At 50.4% G+C, this 25,646-nt stretch overlaps 1 protein-coding gene across 1 annotated transcript in view; it reads left to right on the plus strand.

Annotated features, from left to right (window-relative positions):
- The window catches only part of SH3PXD2B (SH3 and PX domains 2B), a gene marked incomplete at both ends in the record, with an annotated part of 57,434 nt that overhangs the window by 7,720 nt on the left and 24,068 nt on the right, over positions 1 to 25,646 (plus strand). The window contains 2 exons of the mRNA XM_010153582.1: positions 11,073 to 11,148; positions 22,025 to 22,101. Coding sequence (XP_010151884.1) covers positions 11,073 to 11,148; positions 22,025 to 22,101 — 153 coding nt within the window. The remainder of the gene's footprint in view (positions 1 to 11,072; positions 11,149 to 22,024; positions 22,102 to 25,646) is intronic.

Here is a 25,646-nt window from a genome sequence, read left to right on the forward strand (position 1 = left end):
GGATCCCTGGGAAGGCAGAAGCTCACTGGCAGCCCCTCTCCTGCCCGTGGGGTCAGTCCCTGGGGAGGTGCCCAGGTACCTGCCTGCAGCCAGTTGTGGCCGGGAGTTTTGATGAGGTTTGTGTGGGTCTGGGCTGACGTGAGCCCCAGCGTCTCTGCTGTGCTCTTACTCAATGTAATGCGGCTCAGTTTTTTGGTGGAAAGACTTGCAATTTATATCATGTGACAGCAGCTCTGAATCTGAAACGAACCAGTTGCAAGCTGACTGGTGCTGCCTGGGGAAGAGCTGAGGATTGACAGCAATAAATCAGCGCAAAGGACTCTGTGTCTCAGTGCTGAATTTCTAGTAAAATGGCCAAGACCTGTTTATATTGCTGAATCCGTATGATATAGTACAGACTGTAGCATGTACCACCTGCATATCGTGGGCATGTAAGAAGTGGAAGCATCTGTGCAGTTTTATGGTGAGTGGGAGATGCAAATACGAGCTGGGAGAGACGGAGATGGTGATTCTGGGCCTGTCCTGCCCGTGCGGAGGGAGGTGAAAAGCTGAAGGGACGACATATTTTTCCAGGGTCTTGATTTCTCACTTCTTCTCTGTGCCTTTCATTCGATTACATCAAGCTGTCACAGGTCTGGCACGGTGCTGTGAATCACCGCTCCCACGCTGGCTGTTGGAAGTGCTTTCAGTGAAGGTTGTCTTGGAGCCCCCTTGCAAAGCGAGGTGTGGACCTCGGCAGTGCTCTCCCCAGGGTCCCAGGGAGAATTTAACCACCTGCTCTCCCTTCCCAGCGCTCTGCTCCACCCCAGAAGTGATACTCCATTCCCCCTACTTTCCTTGCGTGTTTGTTCCCTTCTCCTATATGCTCTCTGTCCTGAGGCTTGTCTGGCTGCTTCTTCCCACCACTGGGATCCAGCACAGGCTTCTCCTGGGTGCGTGGCAGGCATCCTGCGGGAGGGATGAGGAAGGTCGGTCTGTGCTAGCTGCAGCGAGGCTGCTCCGGTTGGCTGGACTAGGGGAGACCTCGCGGGAAGAGAAGGATGGGTGTGCAGGATCTGCCCTTCCTCCGTGATTCATGCCTTCCAGCTGGCCGGCGACGGGGAGGGGGACCTCATTCACCAGCAAATGGAGAGGGGAAAACGTGACGTGGTGCCAGCGGGTGGATGCTGTAGGGCTCCGGCAGCCAGCCCGTTCCCTCCGTGGTGACTCCATGGTTTTCCTTGCCAGCAGCTGAGGCTTTGCTTCTCCACTGCTGCGGGGTGGTGCTGCAGGATGCATTGCACCCCCTCTGCTTATCTTCCCATCACCTCATAGCTCCCACACATCCCCGGGCTGCAGGCTGCTCCTGTATCCCCCTTTTTTTGGTAACTTAATATTCTAGGATTGCAGTGTGAGTGATAACCTATGTGAAAAATCCTCTCCCTTGTGATCTAGTGGCATGAGGTGAGCCAGCGTTTTCCATATCTTAATTCCACCTCCCTGGGCCTTTCTGCCTTGCTGGTGCCACATCTCGAGGCCTTTGCAGTGGGGGTGAGTCACTGAGCAGTGAATTACCATTGATGTTTATGGCTGTCTTCACCTGGCAGTGTGGAAATTAGATTTTGGAGATTAGGTTTGGGAGGTGTAATTAAAGTTGGTGAATTTATTGCTTTAAAAATGCTCTTGGAAGAATATTTAGGGTTTGGGCAAGGAAAAGCTTTCATTTGAATGTTGTCTTTTAGTTCTGATACCATATTAAATTAGACATACCAGGTTTATTTTAATATTCAAGATGCTGTTGTGCACCTTACAGAAAATCTCTGGTTTCCTCTGCAAGCTTAGCTTGCTGATCATTTACCATCAGCCGTGGTCTGGTACTCAACCTTTTTGGAGAGGAAGAAGATATTTTATTGTAGCAGACTCAGAAATGCCTCCCTTGGCAAGCAGTAGCATGCAAAGAGGTTTGGGACCCCTCTGGGACTGATCACCTCCTCCCCTGGCCATTTTACTGAAAATTCAACACTCTGAGATACAGACTCCTTTGCACTGATTTGCTGCTATCAATCCGCAGCTGGCAGCAAACCAGCCCATGTGTCTGGGGGACTGGAGTGGCTCCAGGAGGGCCAGGAATGAGGAGGAGGAAGGGTGGAGGTGAGACCTCTCCCTGCCTTGTTCTGCAGGCGAAAGTTCAGTTGGTGCAATCATATTGTGCAACTTCATTCTCCGGGAGGTGGGCAACTTGCCCCAGGCAGTGCAGAGCCATCCGAGGGCATCCTTGCACGCTGGCTGAGGTGTTCAGCCTTGCTGAGTCCACCTCCCGTCTTTCATTTTTTGTAGGAATAAATATTCCTACATGGGGCTGGTCCATGCTGTCTGTGGGGCTCTCTGCCCAGGGCTCCAAAGGTTCCATCAGCTTCTGTGCCTGCTAGATGGACAGTTTTATTGTCAGGTGGGAGAGGGTGGAAAGGAGCACGGTCATGCTAAGGACCATGGCGTGTCTGTCTCATATGGAGACCCTGGTTTTGGCACAGTCTTCCACCTGTGCAAATGCACTGGCTGCCACAGAGATGCTCTTAGTGAACACCACCATGAACCCAAATGGAATGAAATCCTGCCTTACATGGAGACAAAAGTGTCTCCACATTGGCCTTTCTGCCAAGTGTGCTCACTTGGAAGGTGAGGTTTGTGTTTAGGGAAGGCACAGCAGGGAAAACAGTCGGTTAGCATGAGGTCCGATGCAAGAGTGTGGTCATGAAGCTGGAGTTGCTGACCAGCAGTGCTCTCCCCAGTGGCAGGACTGCAGCTTTCGCAGCCCTGCCTGTAGCTCAAATGCCTTCTCCTTTGTCTCATCACGTTTGTGCCTGCCACAGACTTAAAACTTTGCATTAATTTTGGGGAAGGAAGGTACACTTTTCTGCTTCTCCTCATCTGCTGGAGTGGGGAAGGTTTTTGGGAAGGGAGAGGTTGAAGAGAAATCAGATCATGAGCTATTTGGGGGAGAAGCTAGGGACAAGTTATGCTGAGGTTTTGGCAAGCATGCAGCTTGGAGTGGGGTGACACACGTGTAAAGACTCTCTGTGACCCGTCGCTGAATCGCTTGGCTGAAGGTTGGCTGAAAGGTGCCTCTTAGTGTGAAGCACCGTGTCAGATGTGAACTAAACTGGTTGGAGTTTTTGAGCACAGCCCTCCCCCTTGCTGCGCCCTGGAGCTCAACACATGAAATAGGGTGAGTGTGTTGGTATTTCTCCACTGTTGTTTCCATTTCCACAACAGAAACTAGATCTCATGACTTCCTGGTCTTCTGAGCATGTCCGCTTTGGGATGCTAGAGGGGAGGATGTGGATTAATGTGAACCTTCCCTATGGCTGCTGCTGCTGTGCTGGAGGGATGTGCCCATGGACGGGATGGGGAAGAGGAAGCGGTGCAGACCAGCGTCACCCCCGGGCATTGCTGCTCTGCTGTCAAGCACGTCTATCAGCAAGAGTCATTTCCGACGGCTGGGTTGCCGTGGTGAATTATAGATGTTGTAGTGGTTTGGTGTTGTTAATGCTCTGCTCCTGGTGCCTGCATGGAGTGCTGCAGCTTTCAATGCTCATCTGTGCAGTCTGGGACCTGCCTACCCGGCCTAATGCTGTGTAGAGGCTGCAATTATCAGAAATTAAGTGGAAAATGGATTAGTAAAGTAGTGTAAAAGGAATGTCGTCTTCCAGGATTCAGCATAAAACGAGATATATTTTAATCACCCAAGAAGCAGACAGAGGGATCAGCAGCTGTGTGAGGAGGCTGTTACTGGAGATTTCTTGGTGGTCTTCTCCAAATTTGAGGTTTTCTTTTTTTAAACACTAAACTTCCTCCTTAGCATCTCTCAAATATATTCTTGATAGCTTACAAAAAGGAGGGAAAGCAAGTAATGCTTTTCAGGAGTTGTTTGGGCCATCCAAAAATGGGTGGTGATTCTGGATCCCCTCATCTCGGGGTGTCTCTCCTGATGCCTTACTGGAGCTGGGTTTGGAGGATGTGAAGCTTTCTCTGCCCCCTGGTTCCTTTCTCCGTGCCTCAGGGCGGGCACCTGGAGCTACTTTTTGCTTTTGAAAACGTATAAACTTCAAATGTTTTAAAACGTGATTTTTTTTTTTTTTAAATGCTCTTGGAAATGCGCTTTGTAAATGAGCAGAGAACAGACACGGAAATCACTAAGAGGAGCAGAGCCTGGCCTGAGCAGAGAGAGACATGTCTGAAGATGAGGGTATTTCTCTTTCTCCTTCCATGACTCTTTTTTTGGCCCATCTGCTGCAATGACCACATGGCGTTGGTTGTGATGGTGATACCAGGGAGTAGAAACTCTCATCTTCTCATCACTAATAAACAAACATGATTTCTGGAGGTGTAGGTTTCAAAGCTGGATGATAAAACAGGATGCTGCTTACACCTAGGTAATACAGGCTTTTCAGGGTTAGACGCTCGGGGCCGAGTGCCTCCTTGTCTGGGAATCCCAGCGGCCCCGGGGAATGTGCAGTGCCCGTTGGGGTCTTGATCGCATGAGCTGGAGACGAGCCTGGCTGAGGTTTCTGCATGGAGAATCGGTGGGTGCCTGAGCTGGAAACTTCCCTCATCCCAGGCAGGGGAAACTTTTTGCTCGGTAGCTTCTGGAGAACCGCTGCACTTGGACCAAACACGGGGATGCGAAGCTGCCGCGTCCTCCGAGCCTCGGTATGCTGGCAGAACCCTCTGGTTCCCCGGCTCTGGTCCGTGTGGTTTATGGGCAAGCAGCTTGGGTGGCACAGAGCTGGTGGTGCCGAGGCTGGATGTGGCAGCGTGGGCAGAGGGATGTGTCCTGCCCAGCCCTGCATCCGCTGCCCCCTCCGTGCCAGTGAGCTATTCGCAGGCACCGATGTCTCCCTCTGTCTAATGCTTCCTGTGATTTCATAGGAAGCTTCTCTTGCCGTAGCAGCTGCTTCCAATTTGTGTAGCCCTTTTTTCTCTGACCTCAGTTAATTCTTTTTTGTCTATTGCTGAGCAATGCTTAAAGTTTTCCATCAGGTTTTCACAATCCAGCCTCTGTGATGCCTTTTCCTAGCGCTGAGGAAGAGGATTGCCCCTGGCTTGAATACCTCATCCCTTGTACCAGAAAAACAGGAACTGGGGGGAAACAGTGGTCATCAGGAAACTGTTCAGTTGTGCTGCCCTTCAGCTCCCATTGCTGATGTGAACAAGCAACTCGTTTTGGCCATTGAGTGGGCAATACATGGTGCCGCACCAGCGGAGTCCTTCCCCGGGCTTGAGCTCCTCAGCTCAGCATCACCAACACTTGGGATCTAAGCTTGCTCCACGTTGGTCCTTCTGTCTTCTGGGCTGTTGCGTTTCCCCCCCCCTTTTCCTCATACAGTCCATGTGGATGCAGGGAAGGTGCCTCCCGTAGGATTGCAAAGAGACTAAACATCAGCAGCCTGTGAGCTGCTGCCAGATGTCATTCTCTTTCCCAGACTCTCTGCTTGGCAGATGTTCCCCAAACCAGCCGGTTCCAGGGCACGAGGGGGCTTTGATCTGCAGGAGCACGGCTGCAAAGTCTCACATCACGTCCCCATGGGGCTGGGGTGCTGCCGTGTCGGCAGGTGATTTCTGGGCCTGCCTCCCTTTCCCACTGCATTTGGAGATCAGTAGGATGCTGGCCCTTGGAAGACTCCTCTTCCCATGAGAGGAGACCTGATGGATGGCCTGCTGTGCCCACGGAGGCCAGGGTGAGTGGTGCGTGTGACCATCCCCATCTGGAGATGAGGACACCACGGGGACAGCAGGGCACGCGGTGTGGCATTCCCACCCTCACGAGGGATGGGGCCGATGGGAGTTTGGGAGTGTGGGATGAGAGCAGGCTTGGCTCGGACCCATCTTTCCCCCATGGCAAGCTGCTGCCTTCTCTCAGCAGGGAGGCTGTTGCGCTCACAAAGAGTCCCCTGTGATTCTGCCACCGCGCGCTCAGCCCGACTCTGAAGCCTTTTGTTGAACTCCTTTTTTTCCCCTTTCCCTTCGGGTTCTGTCACAAGCTGACTGCTCTGCTCTGGATGACGGCCGTGTCTGGTGGAGGCATGGATTAGGTCAGCTCTCACGTGCTACACCAAGAAGGAGGAATGTGGTTTTATGCCGAACCTCCGTCACGCAGGCAAAGCAAATCCCGTCAGTAAGAGCAGGGGGACCTTCCCTTGCCCAGTGCCGGTGATTACAGCTCGTGGCCTGGCTCCAGCATCAGCTCCTGGTGTTGTGCAAGAGTTTGTTCTCCTCGCCTGGATATTTCATCACCCCCCCGGCCCGTGCTGGTGTATCTTGCTGTTGGGTGACACACACCAGCCCCTCCACAAGCTGGCAAGGCCTTGCCTTCTCTCCTGCAGGCCTGGTAGGTGCCACGCAACCCTAACACTCCGAAACGGAGAGCCGGTGCTTTAGGGCAGCTTGAGAAAAGCAAATCTCACAGCCCCTCAGGTTGCAGAGGACTTGCTGAGAGTAACCCTCTGCCTCCTGGTTCATCATTATCAGGGGAATGCAGGACTTCTGTGTTTACCATTTCACCCTGACGTTTTTCTTTCCACCAGATAAGATTTAAAGGAAAAATAATTTTTTTTTTCTCACTGTTATATTTTAGAAGGGAAAACTTCTCCACTTTGTTGTGGAGAGCAGAGAAGCACAGAGCAATGACACACCTTATTACCTACTGGCTTGAGGTGTTTGGGATTTTTTTTGCAGAGCCTTCTCAGGGTTTGATTCTGGCTGGGAAGCCATAGGGCACGCTCTCAGGCTGGCAGCCCTGCTCCTCCGGCAGACGTATCCCTCTGGCACTGCGCTGTCTGTGTGGTGTATCCCTCTGCATTACACCATCAGCTTTTGGGCAAAGCCCTTCCTGAATGCTCTGCTTCCTGGGAATACTGCTGAGCACATACATTCCCCTCTCCCGAGGATCCCCTGCAGCACTCTTAATTGATTCAATTAGGATATTATCTGGCAAGTTTCCTTTTAATGAAGAAGCTGCCTGCCAGTATGTTAGCTATCGATATAAAGCTGCTTTTGAAGGGCTCCCTCTCCCTGGGTGGCCCCATCGGCGTTATCACCTGCGTGGTAACGGGCAGCTTGGCCATGGGGACAGGGCGCTCCCATGATGTGCACAGACCTTCAGCCGCAGCTCGCTCCAGAAGGACTCACCACACAGACATTTCTGGCTTAAGAGAAAACCAGCTAATCAATAAGATAAATTGATGGTGAAGATAAATGTGGATAATCGTGCCCTATCTTGGCGTGCTGTTGCAGGCAGCCCTGCTGTGGGTTGGATATGTTGCCGCGGCATCTCTGACCCAGTTCTGGCTTAGGGAGCCAGGGCCCGGCCGCCGTGTGATCACCCTCCTGTCCAGCATTACTGCAAAGGACTTGGTGAAAAGCATGATACAACTGCTTCCTGTATAATAAAAGCACACCAAATTGCTTCAAACTGCATCCGCTCCATTACAAAAAAAAAAAAAAAAATTCTGTCACAAATACTTAAAAATAATCTTGGAAGGGGAGAAACAATAGGGTTATTGTTTCTTTTTTCCCTCATTTTCTTCCCAACCTGGCTGAGTGCATTGCTGAGAGTGAGACTTGGCCTCTCTGTGCTCTCCCGTGCTTGGCAGGAAAAGCTGTGCTCCAAAGGGTTGTGTGTCTGTCTGCCTCTCGCCTGCCCCATCTCCCCCTCTCCCTGGGATCTTGGATGGCTGGGCAAGTCCTCCCTTCTGGGAATGTGATGTGAGCTGTCTTGTTTGGAGCTTGGATGGAAACGCTCACTGCTGAGATGATCTGTGGGTCTCCCTGTGCCAACCACCTGCCTTCTACGACTCCTTGCCTGCAGGGGAGAAGGGTGCTCTCCCAGGAAACCTGCCCTGCCCCGTTGCTGGTGTGCCTCCATTTCTGCAGACGATCTTCTGATGCCTGTCTGCACATTCCTCCCCCGGAGCTTGTGGGGGTTGCTGTACTTTTGCTCCTTTTCCATCCCTCTTCCAGATGTGTGCCTGCTCTCCTTGGCTTTTCTGGGGAAGAGCAGTGTGACAACCTGCGCTGTAGTCCCCACCCTGCAAAATCAGCAGGAGCAAGACGGGATGGAAAGGGTACAGGGAGCCTCAAAACCTAGAGACCTGCCATCTGCCTTCCTCCAGGTCTCTGGAGCATCTCTCAGCTCTGGAGCTGAACTCTTCCCGTTGCTGCTTCGTGCGTTTCTGCTGCAGCGTGACGGCGTGCAGTGCTAGGGCAGAACTGTCAGCCCGTGACCCACCACTGGGTTCTGCAGACGTGTGCTCTTGTATCTGCTAGCGCACACTGCCTGCCATGGTTACAGCCGGCGCTGGGGTTGTTTTCTTTGGAGTGGTTCTTTTAGCTGTTCTTCAACCACAGGCTTATGCTTAGTAAAACTGATGAACTCGTGTTTGCAGCTGCCTTCTCCGAAGCTGTGTGATGTGGCAGATCCACGGGACTGACCCCTCTGTCTTGTTTCTTCCTCGCCTTCTCTCCTATTTGTGTGTGTCAGAGGGTGCTCCAGGCACCTTGCAACTGCTTTTCCTCCCTCTAGTAAGAGAATTGATATTAGCTTGTGAATGCACAGGCATAATGGTACCAACCCAGGGCCGGCAGTGCTGCGTCTGGTCTGACTGGAGTGATGCTGGTGGCTCTGGGCTGGGCTGGAGGGGAACAGGGGGGCTGCAGTGAGAGGGTCCCCACACTGCCTCCTGCTTGCTGAGCAGCTGGTGCAAGGAGCACTTTCAGTCAAGAAGAAGGAAATGGAGAACTTCTAGGCTAAAGTTCTGGCTGGGTTTGGTGGGATCACATGGCTGAGAGCAGGTCTGGCCAGAGGCACAGCTCAGGCACGTACATACGGCAGAAAACAGCTTGCACCGTTTGTGCCTTGGAGGCTCTCGGTGCTCCCGGGAGCGAGAGATCCTCAGCTCGTGTTCAGACTGAGAGGAGGGGAAAGCTTCCAGTGACTCAAGAACTGCATTGCTTAACAGCAATCAGATGTGTGGTGTTTGCAACTTGTTTTCCTCACCCTTAACCAGTCACAAGCTTTCCCGAGCTCTTCCCAACAGGAGCAGGGCTCTGCTGTAGTGTAACACTGTTTTGCAGGGTAACGGGGATGTGGTGTCATCCATTCTGTTCATGGATTGAGGGAAGAGCAGGAGGGCGTTGCATGACTGGGGAGGCTGGGATGGTGGTGCTGCCCTGGGAGCCTGCGGTGCCTGGGGGAGGTGAGTCCTCCCTCGGCCGTGCTCAGGCTTGCTTTGTGGCTGCTGGTAACGTCACCACAGTCCCCAGTTATTGCTGAGTCTGGAGTAATTTTCTTTGTTGTAAAGCCTTTAGAGTTTGTTTTGAGAAGAAGCTGTAAACAGGGACCGTTTGTGCTTAGTGTCATCCTGGTTTTGAGTCGTCTTGTTTTCATTTTGAAGAGAATATTTGAGAGCTTCTTTTGGTTTTCCTGTTGTCTTTGGGAGTGTTGGGGGAGTTCTTTATTTCTTCTCAAAATGTGGGAAAAATACCTCCTTCTTCCTTCCCCCTTTCCACTAAACCTCAATGATTTTATGTCAATGCATTTGAGATCCAATAAAAAAACCCACAAGTATTGCCTGTGCAGGGGTGCGGAGGGCTGTATCAACAACAAGACTTAGCTTTAGCATTACAGTGCTTTAACGAGCTCATGTTTGCGGTAGAGGAGTCCACAGCCCATAGCTAGGAGCTGAGATCTCCTGTAAAAAGCAGGTGGAAAAATAGGTGCCAAAGAACAAGAGGGAGCCAGGTGGGACACATCCCCAGGGGGTGTCAGGACCCCACAGTTTGGCCCTGCATGACTCCCCGTGGTGCTGGGGCTCCCGATGTCGGAGCAGCAGACAGGAGGGAGCATGGCTTGTGCATCCTGCCAGGCTGCGTGAGGGCTGCCTGCAGGTGCCTCTCATGGGAGGAATGGCTTGGGCTTTCTTTCCTCTTTCATAAAATACCTTAAATATTAATTGGGCCAAAGAATGGCTGTTTAGACTCTACAGAGTGCTCAGGACACTTCTTAGGCAGGTTGTCTCCAGTGCTTCCATAAGTGCTTAATTATTTATGCAGAGTGCGATAGCTCCAATAGGGGAGGGCAAGACCCATTTCAAATACCCTGGGGACCAAGAAGCTCTTCAGGTGATGGGAAACAGAGCTCAGATCCATGCCTCAAAGAAAACAAGGGAGAGTTTGCATCTCCCTGCCCATCCTTCCCAAGGAAGTGTCCGAGAGGTTGGATGGATGGCTGGGCATGCCCTTTCTCCGATTCTGCTCTGTGTAAAGTGCAAAACCCAATCCAACTGTTTTCCAGCAAGACCAAGTAAAGGAAATGCTGAGGATGTGGATGCTGCCAGGGCATCGGTATTAAGCGTCATAGCAGCTGCAAGGAAGTTGTATGCATGTGCTAATGCACCACTGTAGGCACTCAGCGAGAGCAGGAGCTGGTTATCACCTCTCTTTGCTGACTAAACTTCCTAAGTGCAGTTTTACCAGTCAGGAAATTGTTTGCTTCATGCTGAAGATCCCATAAAACATTCATCCCTCAAAGCCTGTGTAGCACAAAGCGTTCCCTAAAGTTGACGTGTAACTTTACGGCCTTTTGCAGGCAAACATGAGTTGGTGTTGTCAGTCCAAGTCAGCTGTAGTCCAGGAATTGTGTCAGTGCTGTGCGATGCTTGAGCTAATAAACTTAAAATACGCCTTTTTTTGAGCAGCTTCTGAGATCTAGTGACTGAGGTCCATCAGGCTGAAAATATTTGCAGAAAAGCAGGTTACAATAAATCACCCGTGCTGAGCAGAGTGATAGTGATGAGCAGTGAGAAATGTCTTGAAAACAGTGGAGATGATGCTAAGATCTTGTGCTTCTGGCACTGATTTGGCTGTGCTTCCCTCGGCACTGCAGGTTACTGTACCCTGGCTGATAGTGCTGTGTACGGTGTTTCAGAACACTGCTGGTTTGGAGAATGAACTTCACCTCCTCCTGGGGAGAGTGGCCTTGTGTCATGCACGTTAACCACCAACTTTAATCACCTCTCTTACATTTCCTTTTCTAGATGCAAATGCTGGACAAGTTTCCGATGGAAGGAGGGCAGAAGGACCCCAAGCAAAGGATCATCCCCTTTCTGCCAGGTAGGCAAGTGGGTGCCAGCAAAAACCACACTGGATTTGGCATGGCAGGAGCTTTATCCCAGTCTGTGTGTGAGCATACACAAGCTTTAGTTCTTACCTCCTGAACCATCTGAGCAATAGCAAGTTCTTGGCCTGCACCGTGTCCATTAAAACATCTGTATTTGTTAGCAGTGTGCCCAGAGTGTTACACCCCTTGGTTATTCCCTCCAGGAATCACTAGTGGAGGACTCAGCTAAGCAACCCCACAGGCAGAGCTTCTGGCACGAGCAACCCCCACAGCATCCTGCTTGCTTTGAGAAGGGGCCTGGCCAGCATGGCACAGGGCTGAGTGTGGCGTGAGGCTCCTCAGGAACTGCTCATACACTGTTTATCCTGTCCCTTGCAACTCAAAGGGTCGTCCAGAGAGGAGGAGATAACAATTGAATTCCACATGTTAAATCAAGCTGATTGACAGCCTTGTCTGCCTCCTGTGATCTGGGACTGGTCAAAGACAGGGTTTCTGCGGCATGACGTGTGCCCTGCCAGCCCAACGTGCAGCTGAGCGTTTCTGCGCCTGGGGGACAGATGTGATGGTCCATCGCAAACTTTGAGGCATGGGGGATTGCTCGTGGCTGCCCTTTGGTGCTGCTGCTGTGGGGGGAAAAAGAACCCTAATGCAGGGCCTTGGGAGTCTTTCATATGCCCATAGCTAATGGCTTTGGCTACAGAGTTGTCTTTACCCCCCACCTCCAAGTAGCTGATGGGCATATTTAGAACTGTCACGGTATCACAATCACTTCCAGTGACTGTCAGGTCCATTTAGTGCAGCCCTTTGTGCCGTGTTCTGCCTCCTGGCTTTTCTAGAAACATAAAGGCATTTAGTGGGCTGTACTTTTTTCTGGCTGGCGTGAAGAAACTCATTTACACCCCTTTCTGGGCAAGAGAGTCTTGTCTCGGTTTCCCATAGAGGGATTTCTGATTCTGGCTTGTCTGTACCATCAGCAAGAGCAAAGCACACCTGACATCAATACAGCGGGAAAGCCCTTGCTGTACAAGTACTCTTGCCAGCAAGGAGCGGGGAGGAAGGATGGAAGCCAAATTGACAAAGGGCAGAACTTGGAAAAATTGGACATACAGTTTGGCCGTGCTGCACTTGCAAAAATTCCTACCAAAATGCTGCTATTTTTGGAAGGCAGTGATGGGAAGCCTGGTCGGAGCACTGCTTCTCACAGCACACTCCTCAATATTTGTTTCTTCTTGGTGTTGAAATAGTTTCCCTTCGCTAAGAGGCGTGTCACTGGGGTTTCTGTTGGAGGAAAAGGAGGTTGCCGTTGCTGGAAAATAAAGCCTGGCTTTTGTGTAAGAAAGCGGTTTTGGGGAGTTAGGATGACCATCTTCCAGAGGAGCTTGTGCATCTGTGTGTGCCCTCTGCAGAGAAGTTTACCCTTTTGCTCGGGTCCCCTTTTGGAACAGGACTAAGTAATACTGTTTTCAGAGGTAGTCAGTCACATGTTGACTTGGAAAACTGCTAGTCCGTGCTTCTCCCAGAAATTTTTCTTGACATTCCATTTCTTTGGTGGTTTGCGATAGCTAAGAAGAGAGAGACTATTGATGCCCAAGAGCTGGACCTGCAGCTTTACTGCTTGTACTTTCAGGTGCCAGTGAAGGGCATGGAGTGGGGTGGTGAGATCCGAGCACAGGATGGTGTCCTCTCTCTGGACAGGAGGTAGCCACTGGAAAGACAGATAATCTTGCATCTGCCTGTCCTCATGAGGCACCTTCAGAACTCCTCTTGCTTCAGGGAAGTTGTGTTATTAAGAAGTGGGAATCATATTGCCTTTGTTGGGCATCATGGAAGGGTCAGGAGCTGGCAGCTTTCTCCAGAGCAAGATGATGAGCCATACCTCCCCGGTGAGAGGGCTTGCAAGCTGTGTCTGCTTCCAAAAGAGGACTTCACTTGGGGGTAAAGGAAGCTGTGATGAGAATGTGAAAAGCAGTATGGTTCCTTTTTGGAGCAGTTTTGGCCTTCCAAGTTTGGGTATGGCAGTGGGTTTTGTTTCTTGCAGCTGAACCCAAACTTTGACTCTGTAGGCCTAGGGGTGCCATCCAGGCAAGCTCAGTGCAAACAGCCTGGGTCTCTTTCTCTGCAAAACGTGTCTCTAGTATGCTTAGACCTGTGAGGGTTTTGATTATGTTCAGCCTCTGTGAGTACTGTAGTTTGCTCCCTATCCCATTTTGAGCAACATTTTTAGCATCTGAATTTCATTACCAGTAGAGATTTGGCTCCAGTGATTTACTGAAAGTACACTGCTTTCTGGGAAGTCCGTTGTAGAGACTCTGCGGCCACTGCAGTTCTCAAAAATGTCTCCTGCAACCCTGTGCCTCCTGCAGCTCTGGCTTTCTTAGCAAACCCCTAAGCATCCCACACTCAGAGTCATCACCACCACCTGAGAAGGTGCCATCTGGGTTTGTCTGTCAGGCAGGTTTCCTGGAAGGGGAAGAGAGTTCCATGATTACTCCATAGTTACAGCATCCAGCCCATAGGAACTCCGTTTGCCTCATTTTGTTAATGTTTACTTTTAGGATTTGACTTCTTGGAAATTTCAAGAGACTTTGGGTCTTTGGAAGTCTGTCTCTGATGGTGTCAGAAAATGCTCTTCTAAGTGTGATTCCTTCAGCCCACTCAGCTCTTCTGGAGTCATAAAGTTGGCTCCTCCAAAGCAGAGCAGAGCAATTGCACTTGTGGTTTGGGGCCAGGGGTTGTCCCTTCCCGGGTGTTGGCACCACGTTCATCCCATAGCACAGCTTGGTGGGGTCTGGTTTGGCCTGGCAGGACGTTGAAGTGCTGCTACGCCAGGCCTGAAAAGCCTCTGCCACCATATAGGGGAATTTGAAGTGGGCTCTTGGCTACTTTTGCTGGCTTTGAGTCACCGGTGCAGCCTGCCTAGCTTCATGTGGCGCTGGGGGTGGCCCCTCGACACAGCTCTGGTGGCACCCAGCCCATGTGTGGCATCGACTGTGGGCCCTGGAGCTGGCAGACGAGAGAGGAGAGACCTGTCACGGCCCGGCCCGGGGGACATTGTGCTGGGCAGCTATGGCCTGGCCTGCAGGACTTCACACGAAGGGTTACACGCATGTTGGCTGGGAGATGTGGTGTGGAGACCCCAGGAAAGAATGAGCTAAGAAAACAAATGAGCTCAGTTGGGCCTGCTGTGTAAGGGCTGTGCCAGATCTTTCAGGAAACAGCTTTTATAAGGAGAGCGGAGCCTTCCAAACTTTGTACAGCCTGAGTGGCCTGGAGCAGATCCTGGCCGGTCTGCTTCGCTGGAAACGTGAGCCTCCGCAAGGAGGGGTTGCCTGAGGCTGAGCTAACTTTGGCTGTAAAACTGCTTTTTAGGAAGCTTTAGCTACAGACAACAGTGAACTCCCAGGAAGGGAGGAGGAGAAAGGGGGTTCAGTGGGGTCATTTTAAAAAGCAGAATGATGCCTCCTTTCTACTCCTTTCCCAGCCTGCTAACCTGTTCGGCATGGGCATCAGTGCTGCCCACGTGCTGTGGGGCTTTTCTCCCAGAACAACAGCTAACAGCTCCCCACACAGGCCCCGTGAAGGAGCTGGGGAAGAACTCATCCATTTTCCAGTTACAGTACCTGACTTTCCCCAGCCCCATTGCATCTTCCTCAGAGCTGGAGGTGGGACAAGGGTCCTAATTACTATTTTCTGCTCTATCCAGGCGGGCATTTCTGCTGTAGCACTGTAGGGTGGACAGCCCCAGGCTAGCTTGCAGCCCATGATCGGTATGGTTGCCTTTTCTGTAGGGTTGCAGCTAACCCTGCTGATGTGCAGACAGTATTACCCCAGGCAGAGTGCTGCGGTGAAGCAGTTCTGACTTTTAAGCTGTCTTTAAAGAAACTACCTTACTTTTTTTCTCATAGCACTGTAGACCATAGAAAAATGGCCTTCAAAACATTTTGCTCCAGTGAACTCTTACCGTGAGCTCTTGCATGGGTGGGTTGCAGAAGGGCTGTGGAGAATGTTTTGGGGCAACTTTCAATGCAGTTCCGCTCTCGTGATCATGAAGAAAAGCTGCTGAGTCTGATGGGATAGCCAGAGTTCAAAGGATTTGCTAAGTAGGAGGCTGCTTTTCCTCCTTCTTGTCTTCCTCTCTACACTTTGTGTTGGCAGAAATGTCTTTTTTTTTTTTTTTCAGTAGGAAGGGTAGCAATGCCATTGCTGTTGTCTGATAGCAGAGAGTGAGCCATTTGGGGTAGGAAGCCGAGACACTGAGGCTTGCTGCTGAGCTGGGTGGGGAAGAAAAAGTCTTTCTTGCATCAACAGACTGACCCAGTGATGTCCTGAAGACCTTCATTGTTTTAGTCCAGGCCAAAATCCTTCTGCTATATGATAGGTAGCACTCCTTGGAGCCTTGGGGGCTCCCCAGTCTCTTCTCTTCCATGGAGACTTCATCTCTTTGACCTATTCCTCTGGCCACCTCATCCAGTGCCTAAGAGATGTCTTGCCTCATCCCTTGTGTTCTCTGTAGCTTTCTCTGTAATTTTTGGCAAACAGATAGAACTGACTGCTCCTTCCAGAGGATCTCAAACTGTGAGAGTGTAGGGTCTGTCTAGATAGGAGCACTGTTTAATTTGGCTTCATTTCACAATGTATGGAACTTCATGCCTATGCTATACGAAGGACAGCCCCAAAGGCACATTGCTGGTCCCCCTCCTTTTCTCCAGGATATGCACACAGCGCAGGACTTTGCCAAACAGATGCTAAGTGCAGGGCTCCTGGAAACGCTGTCTCCCACGCCTGCTTCCCCATCCTAGGAATAGCCCACGTAGCTGGCTGCTCCGTGGGCTGGGATTAATTATGTGTACATTTGGGGCTGCCTTTTTTTTGAAGTGAGTTTGGAACCCGTGCCAGGGAAAGTCTGGATGTGATTTGAAAGGTGCAGAGAAGTGAATTCTTTCCGAGGTAGTGGCGTGGGGTTGGAGGGGGGAGAGGGGGGATAGTCCTTCAGGGTAAAGCAAGAGACGCAGACAGTTTTCCACTCTTGAAGTATCTGGCTTCCGTGATCGGCAGGATGATGTGTTTCGGGTTCTCTGCCCCTCCAGCTTGCTGGAGATCCAGGATCAGCCTCTGGCTCAAAAGAAGTCTCAACCATTTTGTTGGTTGAAATGCCTCTGCCTCTGTTTTTTCAGCTCCTTACTCCCCAGTATAACTTCAGCTCTGCCTGGAGAGTTCCCACAGGAGAGAATAATTTGCAGAGCCCTGTTTCCCTACCTGTTTGTTTGGAGAGATTAACCCCTCTTGTGGCCTGCCTGCTCTATCTCATACTGCTGGAGACCCGAGCTCCTTATCAGCCCTTTCCCCAGGCTCTGCTCTGACACACTGCCGTCCTTGATGAATGGCTGAGGCGGTGGGGCCATTGCACATCCACCGCTCTGCAGCCCCCGCACTGGAGCTGCTGCCCGCACCCTCTGCTCTCGGTCTGTCACGTAAGGCAAAGCAGTTTTGAGTAGCTGCAAACGGGGACTCTTCCGCTCCTGGGAGAGCAGAAGTTTTCTGGCACCAGAGGAGTTTTCATGGGCAGACAGAGTATCTTCAGTGGAGCTTCTCTGGCTGGTGCCAGTGCTGCTGCATGGAGGATGGAGCTCATGGCCCTAGGGATACCCTGCAGCCTTCTCCTCCTGCCCGGTTGGGTACCCGGCAGCATAATAATGTTATTTCTGCTGTAGAAGCTCTGAGCCCAGTGATGTGCAGCTTAAATGCAGAAGGGCAACCCCTGCTCCAGCTGTTGGGTAGGAGGCAAAAGCCAGCATTGCCCCTCTGTGTCCTGGCCAGACTGTATCAGTGAAAGGACTGTCACAGTGCGGTGTTTAGGGGGAAAGGAGTGCAGGAATTGTGGCAAAGGAAGGTTTTAAGGAGGGTTTGAAGGAAACCATGCCAGTGGTTAAAGGAAACCATGCCATGGCAGTGTTTACATGAAAACTCTCCCTGGGGTGAGGCACCGTGTGGGACATTTGGGACAAAAGCTGTTGTGGGACAGTGCTGGCCAGCCTGAGGTGTGCAGGGACATGCTGGATGGATTTGGTGCCTATTCCTCATGTTGGATGAACTCCTGCTGGTATGTGGTGGGCCACGGTGGATAGTAGCAGTGGTGGAGGGAGATGAGTGTGTCCGTAGAAGAGGGCAGAAAGGGAGCGCAGCTGCGTCAGTGGGACACAGAGCTTTGACACTGGGAAGCTTCACATCCCAGGAGGTTGTGAGCTCTATCCACTGGCTGATGGAGTCTTGAAAGAACATCAGGGTGCTCTGCTGGGGCTTTCCAGGTTTGCCTTCCAGCAGGGTGAAGAACACTGCTGTCAGCCCAGAGCTCAGGGAAGCGAAGGAGAGGAAACGGAAGCGCTGGGACAATTTGAGCGCCTGAGCTGAGCAGATGGTGCCAGGCAGGTCAAAAGGGGAGGGAGGGAAGGGGTCAGACAGGGGAAGGGAAACGCAGGCGTGAGCGCCCATAGCTGTCTTTCCAGCCTGTGCGCCTCTCCCCCTGTGCCCTGCCGTTGCCCAGCTGGGGAGGGGGACGCTTGCTGCCAACTCAGAAGTCCTTCACATGTGGTCAGACATTGGCTTTGCGTTAGGTTGAAATATTTTTGTTAGGTTTCCCCCCTCTCCAGTCCCCCTCTGAGAACCAGCTGGTGCCCCCAGTGCTGAAGCGCCTTTACGGGTATTTGCTTGGCTGTAAAAACAAACCAGGGTCAACAAAGCGATAAAACAAGTCAACAAATGCTCGAGTAGTCAAGGGGAGCTGAGACATGGCTTCTGCTGCTTTGTTACTCTTCAATTTATCTTTTCTCTGGGTAGATAAAAGCATCAATTGCTTGGAAGCTGTCTCTGAAGAGCACAGCCAGCTTTGGCTGCAGCCCAGCATGGGAAAAGCACGGCAGTTCTCCTTCGTGGGGTTGGGGGGCCTGGAAGAGCCACCGGGCAAGAATTAGCATCGCTTGCCCTTGGGATTTCTTCCCCACGGCGAATCCTCTGCCTAGGGCTGTCACTCATGTACTGCCTCTTTCCTGGGATGTTTGGGGGAATAGGGGACGCTGGGGTGTTTCTTCTGCACATTGCTGTGCCAAAGGTCCTACCTGCCCCAGCTGCTTTCATGCTGTGTACAAAGCATGCGGTGATTTCTGGAAAGCCCTGCATAAAAAGCTGGATGTTTTTAATATTTTTGGGTGGTGAAATTAAATTTTGACTCTGATAGCCTGTTGATGTAAATATTTATGAAAGCTTACTTTTCTTTTATATTAAACTAATCCATGTTACTCCAAGGCAAGCCTACAATAATAATCTGTTCTGCATTGCTTAATTGCCCTCAGCAGCTCTAACCAGCCAATGAGTGTATGAAATGTGGTGTCAGGTACAGGCGGGGAGATGTAGACAGGGAACATGCACGCAGTAGTGGTGCCTTATTGCTGTCTTCTTTTTCCAAAATCAACTTACTTGACACATTCCCAGGTGATAAATGTTCAGTCTACTTATAGCTCTGTGTATATAAAGTACAGTGTATTTTACCATACTTCCTTGTGCAGTGATTTTGTTGTGCTAGCAGGGAGACTCATTGCTCTGATTGCTGATGCATAACGTTATATATGTAAATAAGAAAATCTAATTATTTCTGAGTGCTTGAGTTGTGGCAAGAGTGAGAAGCTGGTGAAGTGGAGCCTGCAGCAGCACTGACCTTACCAGCCCATAGAAAACGCCAGTGATCAGCGAGATGTGCAGAACTGCCTTCCTTCACGTCTCTTCCCCTCTGTATTCCTCACACTGACGTTGAGGCTGAGGGCAAGACCCCTGCTATGAGACTGTTTGGAGTAGAGGGAGTCTCACCAAAGGTGGTTCTTAAACAAAAAGTACAGTTGGTAGTTATCTGTGTCATATTGGAGCAAATTTTGCTGAGTTTACAGGTATCTGGGAGTCAAGGATCTGAACTGCATCAATGTTGTCCTTGCTCTGGCCTTCTCTGCACAGTACCTGTGTGTCAGGCTGCTCTTGGGAGAGGCCAGGACAGCAATTACCCAGCAGTCTTCTTCAGACCCAACTTGCTTCTTGCCTTGGCCCATCTGCCCATTTCTTTGCCACGTGTTTCCTTTAGGATCTAGAAGAGCTAATCCTCAGCCTTCTCCTCCCCTTCAGCATAGAGTATCTGCTGTGGGCAAGAGTCCACCTGGACAATTAGCAGGGCAGTAAATTGGGTACCAGATTGAGAGTCGTTAGGAGCTCCTGGAGGCAGCCAAGAAAGGTTTAAAGCAGAGAACGCTTAGAAGGAGGTGTTGGGTGATGGGCACCGTTGCCTTCGCTGCATCCCCTGGATCTACAGCAATGAGATGAAGCATGTCAGGCATTTCTGTTTTGTTATATGGTCTTTGGCCACATCAAAAGCCTCTGTAGCCAGTGCTGTTATTCCCATTTTGCAGATATGATCTAGGGAAAATATGCCCAGGAAAACGTTGCACCTCATCGACTCAGCAAGTTGCCCATCTTTCCCTTCCGGGAGGGAAGTGGTTTCCTGCTCTCTCTTGCCTTTCAACTCAAGGATTTATATAGCTGCATTTGGCAGCACTGAAGGGTGTGCAATTATGTTAATTAGGCATTTTGATTAAAAACCAGCTTTTTGTTAGAAAATAAACTTTCATGTTGAAAAATACTAGATCTAGAGCAAATCAAGAGAGGAGCTGGATTTCCTGCTGGTTCGTATGCTCTGTGCCTGGGCTAATTTAAGGTCACTTCAGTTGTTGTGATGTATTTATTCCCCAAAACTATATTCTTTTTATTGTTATTCGCCAGCATCTGTTTGTTAAACATTTAAATATTCCTACACCCAGAGCTCATTATTTCAAACATTTATAATGTACCCACCCATCAGTGATTTCATTTTGGCAGACATAAAACCAAAACATCTATTCCTTACAATTGCCAACAAAACTATTGTGATCCATTCATTAAAAATCACCATTCAAATAGAAACCTATGCACCAAATGCTGATGAGAAGGGAAAACTGTTGATCATTTGCTTGTCTGATGGAAAATAATTGCTATAAGCATGGAAAGGAGCTCTGACCTGCTTGTCGCTCCCAGGCTTTCCAGACAACTTCTGTGTTCCCAGGCTATTCACCCTCAAAATCTAAAAGACAGATTGAATAGGGGGGTGGGGGGGGGGTTCACTGTATTCTAAAGACTGCCAGACTTGGCTCTGGCAAGCTGCGAGAAGGAATGCATTTTTCGGAGCAGAGCGTTTCCCACCATGAATGTCTCAGCCCCTCGCTGTCAGCAGGACATAAATGAGAAGCAATCCTTCTGGTATGAGCTGGCCTGACCCTTTGCATTTCACGGGAGGGCAAGCATAGGGCCAGTACTGAGTGTGACTGTTGTGTGCTCCCTTGGACAGCCCAGTTTCGAAGGCATTCTGCATTAACTGAGCCTAGCTGGAGATTTGGCTCCTCCATAAAGTTCTGATTCATGCTCCTTGTAAGCCGAAGTTGGGTTGTCTTAGTTCATCTCTGCTTAAAAAATGCATTGGCAGGCTGCACAAGTCTTGCGTGATCCTGGACAAGTCAGAGAGAAGTGGGGTGGTGACCCAGCCCTGGTTTTAGAATTGTGATAAGCATGTGGCCATTTTCACACGTCCTCTTCTTGGGTAGCTTGGTAGCATCCAGCCTCTGGGGCCAGCAGTGCTGCAGCTCCTGGGAAAGCTTGCTGTAGGGGCTGAAGGTAGCCATGGGGCAGCAAAGAGCTCTGTGGCTCTCCAGCGTGCTTTTCCCCGTTCTCATGTTGCTTGCAAAGAGGGTGTGTTGGTATTTGGTTGTGAGAGAAGTTTGGTTTCTGGGTTGCCCCATGTTGACCTTCTTGGTGAGTGAAGGGATTGCATGACCAGACACATCAGTTGCTCTCCCTGGGTTTGGTGGTGAGATTGGAAACTCAAACAGGGACACAAAGAGACGAGATCTTCCTGTGATAGAGGAGGTGTCAGGAGGAATTAGAGGGAATTTCATTACGACCCACCCCCACCCTCCCAAAGCACAATTTTCCAGGTGATTGTATTGCAAAGCAGTGCCAGTTCCTGGTGCTTTGGGAAGCGTGGTCTGAAATCCTACCATGTACAGTCCTTTTGATCACCAGTCTCTACATGTATCTGTTTCACTGTCTGCTAATGGCTTTTGTCTCGTTAAATGCCAGAGAAGCTGTTCTCTGTGAAAGCAGCTTGAAGCATTTAGGACTCATTAGACTTCAAAGAAAGAGGCCTGTACCACAAGCCAGAGGGGAGGAAATGGAGTGGCGAGAGGATCCCATTAATGGGGAATACAAATAAACCCTAGACAGGAAGGAAAATCCTATAGGTCTGACTCAGAGCTGCAGTCCCGACACTGTGGCTTCGAGGACCAGTGACACCGGAGTTGCACAGGGAAACCCTCTGCCTTAGCTTCTGCCCACACTGGACCCAGATGCACTGCGCAAGCCCAAAGCCTGAAACAAGGGTCCCACCGGTGCTGGCAGTCGCAGGGATGTCTGCTTCTGGCGAGCATTGGCATTTGCCACTGGACCTGTACACCCAGGACCTGCACACCAGCAGGTTGTAAGGTATCAGGCACGTGCTTTGATAAGGGTCTGCTCCTCCATCATTGCCACATTGGTGAGAGAAAATAGGGATGCAATTTGCTGGTAATTGTTTCCTCTTCTCTCTCCTTGAACATGCTAACCACTTTAAATGTGCTTTATTATGATAAGGCTTTTTTTTTAGGTATGGTGCTTTTGGCAAGAAGATGTGCAGGGAATAGGTCCTGACAAAGTGATTCAAGAGTGTTGTGCTGACCTGCTTTTCTCTTTCCATGTGTCCTGTTTCAGGGAAGATCCTCTTCCGTCGGAGTCACATCCGTGATGTTGCAGTCAAGCGCCTGATACCTATCGATGAATACTGCAAGGTAAGGGGAGGTTTCTAGCATCAACCAAAGATGAAACCACCTTGATGAGGCCTGATCCTGTTTGACTGATAGTATATAGTGGTGTGCCAGTGCTGGGAGAACGGGGAGTGTGGGCTGTCCCTCACTGTCAAACCCTTTCTGTGATGAAAACCCACCCACTGATGTCCTTTTCAATCCATGTGATTAATGCTGAGGGCTTGGAGGCCTGGGCTGGCGGGCTGCAGGGTGACCCAGCTCCACACCAGCTTGCACCCTGCTGCTGTGCTTTCCCTTCTCCCTTCTCAAGCTGCACACCAGAACCAGCTTTCCAGATGGGCTGGAAAGGACCTGGCTTTGTCTTGTCCGGTGGGCAGTTTGGAGTGAAATGGTTGTATGCAGGACTAGGCTTGAAGGACTCGGTTTCTCAGGGAGTCTTTCCTTTTCTATGGGGAAATAGCACCTGTTCCCAGGTGTATTGGGAACTGACCTGCTGGTTTATGTAGAAGACAGCACTGTCTCTGTAGGATGGCCCCAAACTAGGACATAAACTCCGGTTATTGGTTACATAAAACAGTTATTTGCACAGGGGTAAGATGACTTGTACCTGCAGAAAATTATTGGAAACCAACAGAGATAAGGCTGAGAAGGTTTGCCCCAAACTCTTGAAGACTGTACTTAAGTATAAGGCAAGTTATGATGTTAGGGCATTTTTCTGAAGGGGGAACAAAATACTGAGGTCCACAAAAAATTATTTTCACACAAATAAAGTATGCCACATCTCATCATGTCGAAGAAGTGCACTAGTACTTGCAGCAGCCATGAAAATGGTTTGGAGGTAGGACTAGTACCTCCAAAATCCAGTCTGAATGCTGTTGGAGGCACATACAAAGACCACAAAACCCAGGGGAGAAGATGGAGAAATGGTGAAATACCTGTTGCATTCCTTAGGTGCGGGAGGTGTAGCAGTGACTGTGGCCTAGGACTTTGTATGGCATGAGAGACTGTGGGTTTTGGGATTCAGACAGACCTATGGAAGGGATGTTGTGGCTGGAATAACAAGTACAAGGATAAAGGTGAATTAGTAAATGCATCTTGACAGCTCTGCAGTGGGGCTGCGGGTGAAAACCACTGCGAGCCAGGATGGCAGGTGAGAGCAGAGTGATGGAGATGTAGTACAAGGTGTGCTCGGACCTGTGTGCTCTGCACAGCATGGGGGAAGCTGATGGCACAAGGAACTGCTTGGCTCCAGATGGGCATGATCAGCCCCTTGTCTTCTTGGTCACTAAAATCTGCCAGCTATGTACAGACACACACAACCATAAATTCAATTTTTGGGAAGAAAACGTCCCTAAGTGATAAGATGCTGCAGCTGTCTTTTTCAGAATGACGCCATTAATGGCATAAAATATAATGAATCCATTTGACTTAACAACTGGAACATAATGGCTGATGTTATATGACCCACTTAGAGCCGCTCTCCCCTCCTCCCGTTAATGCATTACCAAGTAATACCACGCACACTGTGCCTGGCCTTCCAGTTGCTGCTGTTTAACTGTAAAGCTGCTGAGCTGTGGATGTGGGACCAAAGGCTGCAGAGATGTGGAATGAGCAAGGAGCCAGCGGGAGCAGAGACATGCCCCTCCTGGGCATGTCGTGCTGCAGATTGCAGCAGCAGGGTCCCAGCACGCTCTTACTGCCGTGATTATTGTTGGAGGTGGACATTGCACATGCTTGGAGAGCGGTGGTGCAGAACAGAAATGCAAAATATCTCCTCCAGCTTGGCCCCGCTGAGTGAGAATTGAGGGTTGGGTGAGTATGTTGTGAACAAGTCCTCACTGTACACTGTGCAAGAAAGTTCTTGCTTTCTTGTCATCTCTTGTGAGACAAGTAGGGTGTGGAAGAGCCCTGGAAGGAAGGTGGGTGAGATCTGGGGTGGAAGTAGGTGAGAGGAGCAAGGGAGGGAACCACTGCTTTCACAAGGCAGTGCTCTTGCTGAAGGGCTCTGTTCCACATCCCACCATACTGAAAAACATGGCAATTTAAAGTAAGGTGCAAGAAAAGCAACAGAAGAATCAGAGCAACTGATAAGAGCAACCAGTCACCAAATGAGATTTCAAATGACCACAGGAATGACAGGGAGGGGGAGTGGAGGCCTGAACTTTCTTCTCATTTCTCCAGTTTATTCTCTTTGTGTTCTACATCTATTGGTGTGGGAACTGCCCTTGTCCTGCCTATGGCACTTTGAGAAAGTGCTGGTTGGAAGGTTGATGGAGTTGCAATGGTGTGATGCTCTACCCCAGTGAGACTGGGTGGACCACTAAAAAAATTACTGCTAGAGAATAATCCTTTCTCACACCCTGAAAAATAGATTTCAGTGCAATAAGGCTTGTCTGTCTTTGGTCAATGACCTTTCTCCTCAGGCTTGCGGGCAGCAGGGTGGGTAAGGGCTGTGGTTCCAACCCCATGGCCTGAAGGCCCTTTCCAGTTCACTCCTTCGGGTGGCAGAGCCAGAGGTGGAACAGGCATGCTATTTGTGCCACTATTTTTGATCTGGTGGCCATAGCTGCAGTAGGTCATGGCCAGCTGGACTGCAGGGTGATCTGCTTGACTCAGCCAGCAATGTGCCAGCTCAGCCAGCTCTAGATGGGCTTCCTTCAGGATGTCCTGAGAAAGGAGCTGTGGGTCTTGCTTTTCACCCTTCCAGCACAGGGTGTTTTCTGTGATTATCCCCTGCTGTCGGAGGACACGGAGCCTTCTCCAGGCCACAAAACCAGACTGATTTTGGCATGGGGGAAACTGTGTATGTCATGGGATGCCTGGAACTGGGGAGTGGTGCCCACATAGGAACGTCATCTGTGCAAAACTTGATCTTTGAATCGCCCTTCCCTGGACCCAGCAGCCATGGAGTGAGTAGCTTTCTCTCTCCTGTCTCTCCCATGATCTTGATCGCAGCAGGCCTGTGATTAGTGGTCTGACTGTCTGCTGTGCTGGCAGTGAGTGACTGTGTGCTCTGTGGCTGCAAGGGCTTTTGGGGGCCAGCAATTAGGTCAGTATGGAGCCACATCTGATCGGTGTGGTAACCCTGGGGCTTCGCAGATGGGGCTTTGTCTCCGATACAGAAATGAGTGGAGGTTTGGTTTGCCCACACTGCTGTCACGAGACTGCTGTAACAGCAAATGGAGGGGAGGGGAAATTATACAGAAAATTGGTTAAACATCTGCTCCGGGTTGGGCTGCAGCACTGCTCCCTGATTTCAAATAGTCGCTCTTTCAATTGCATGGGTTTTTTGTTTTTTTCTTTTACATTTTGCAGTCACCATCATCATGATTCTGTTCCCTCCCAGGAGCAGAGAGCAGGGCAGGGCTCTGCCAAGGAGCTGCCCATCCTGCCTTCCCTGCCCAGCCTTCACTGCAGCCCATGTTGGACCTACAAGAGCTGTGGCCCAAGGCAAATATTGCTGCCCCAGGCTCTGTCCCCAGCTCCCACAGACATGAACGCTCTCATCCTGCAAATCCCACCATTGAAGCCTCTTTTTGCAACAGGCTTCCTCAAAGAAAAAGGAGAAA

The sequence above is a fragment of the Eurypyga helias genome, unplaced genomic scaffold (assembly GCF_000690775.1).
Source record: "Eurypyga helias isolate BGI_N326 unplaced genomic scaffold, ASM69077v1 scaffold16776, whole genome shotgun sequence".
In the NCBI taxonomy this organism is placed as follows: Eukaryota; Metazoa; Chordata; class Aves; order Eurypygiformes; family Eurypygidae; genus Eurypyga; species Eurypyga helias.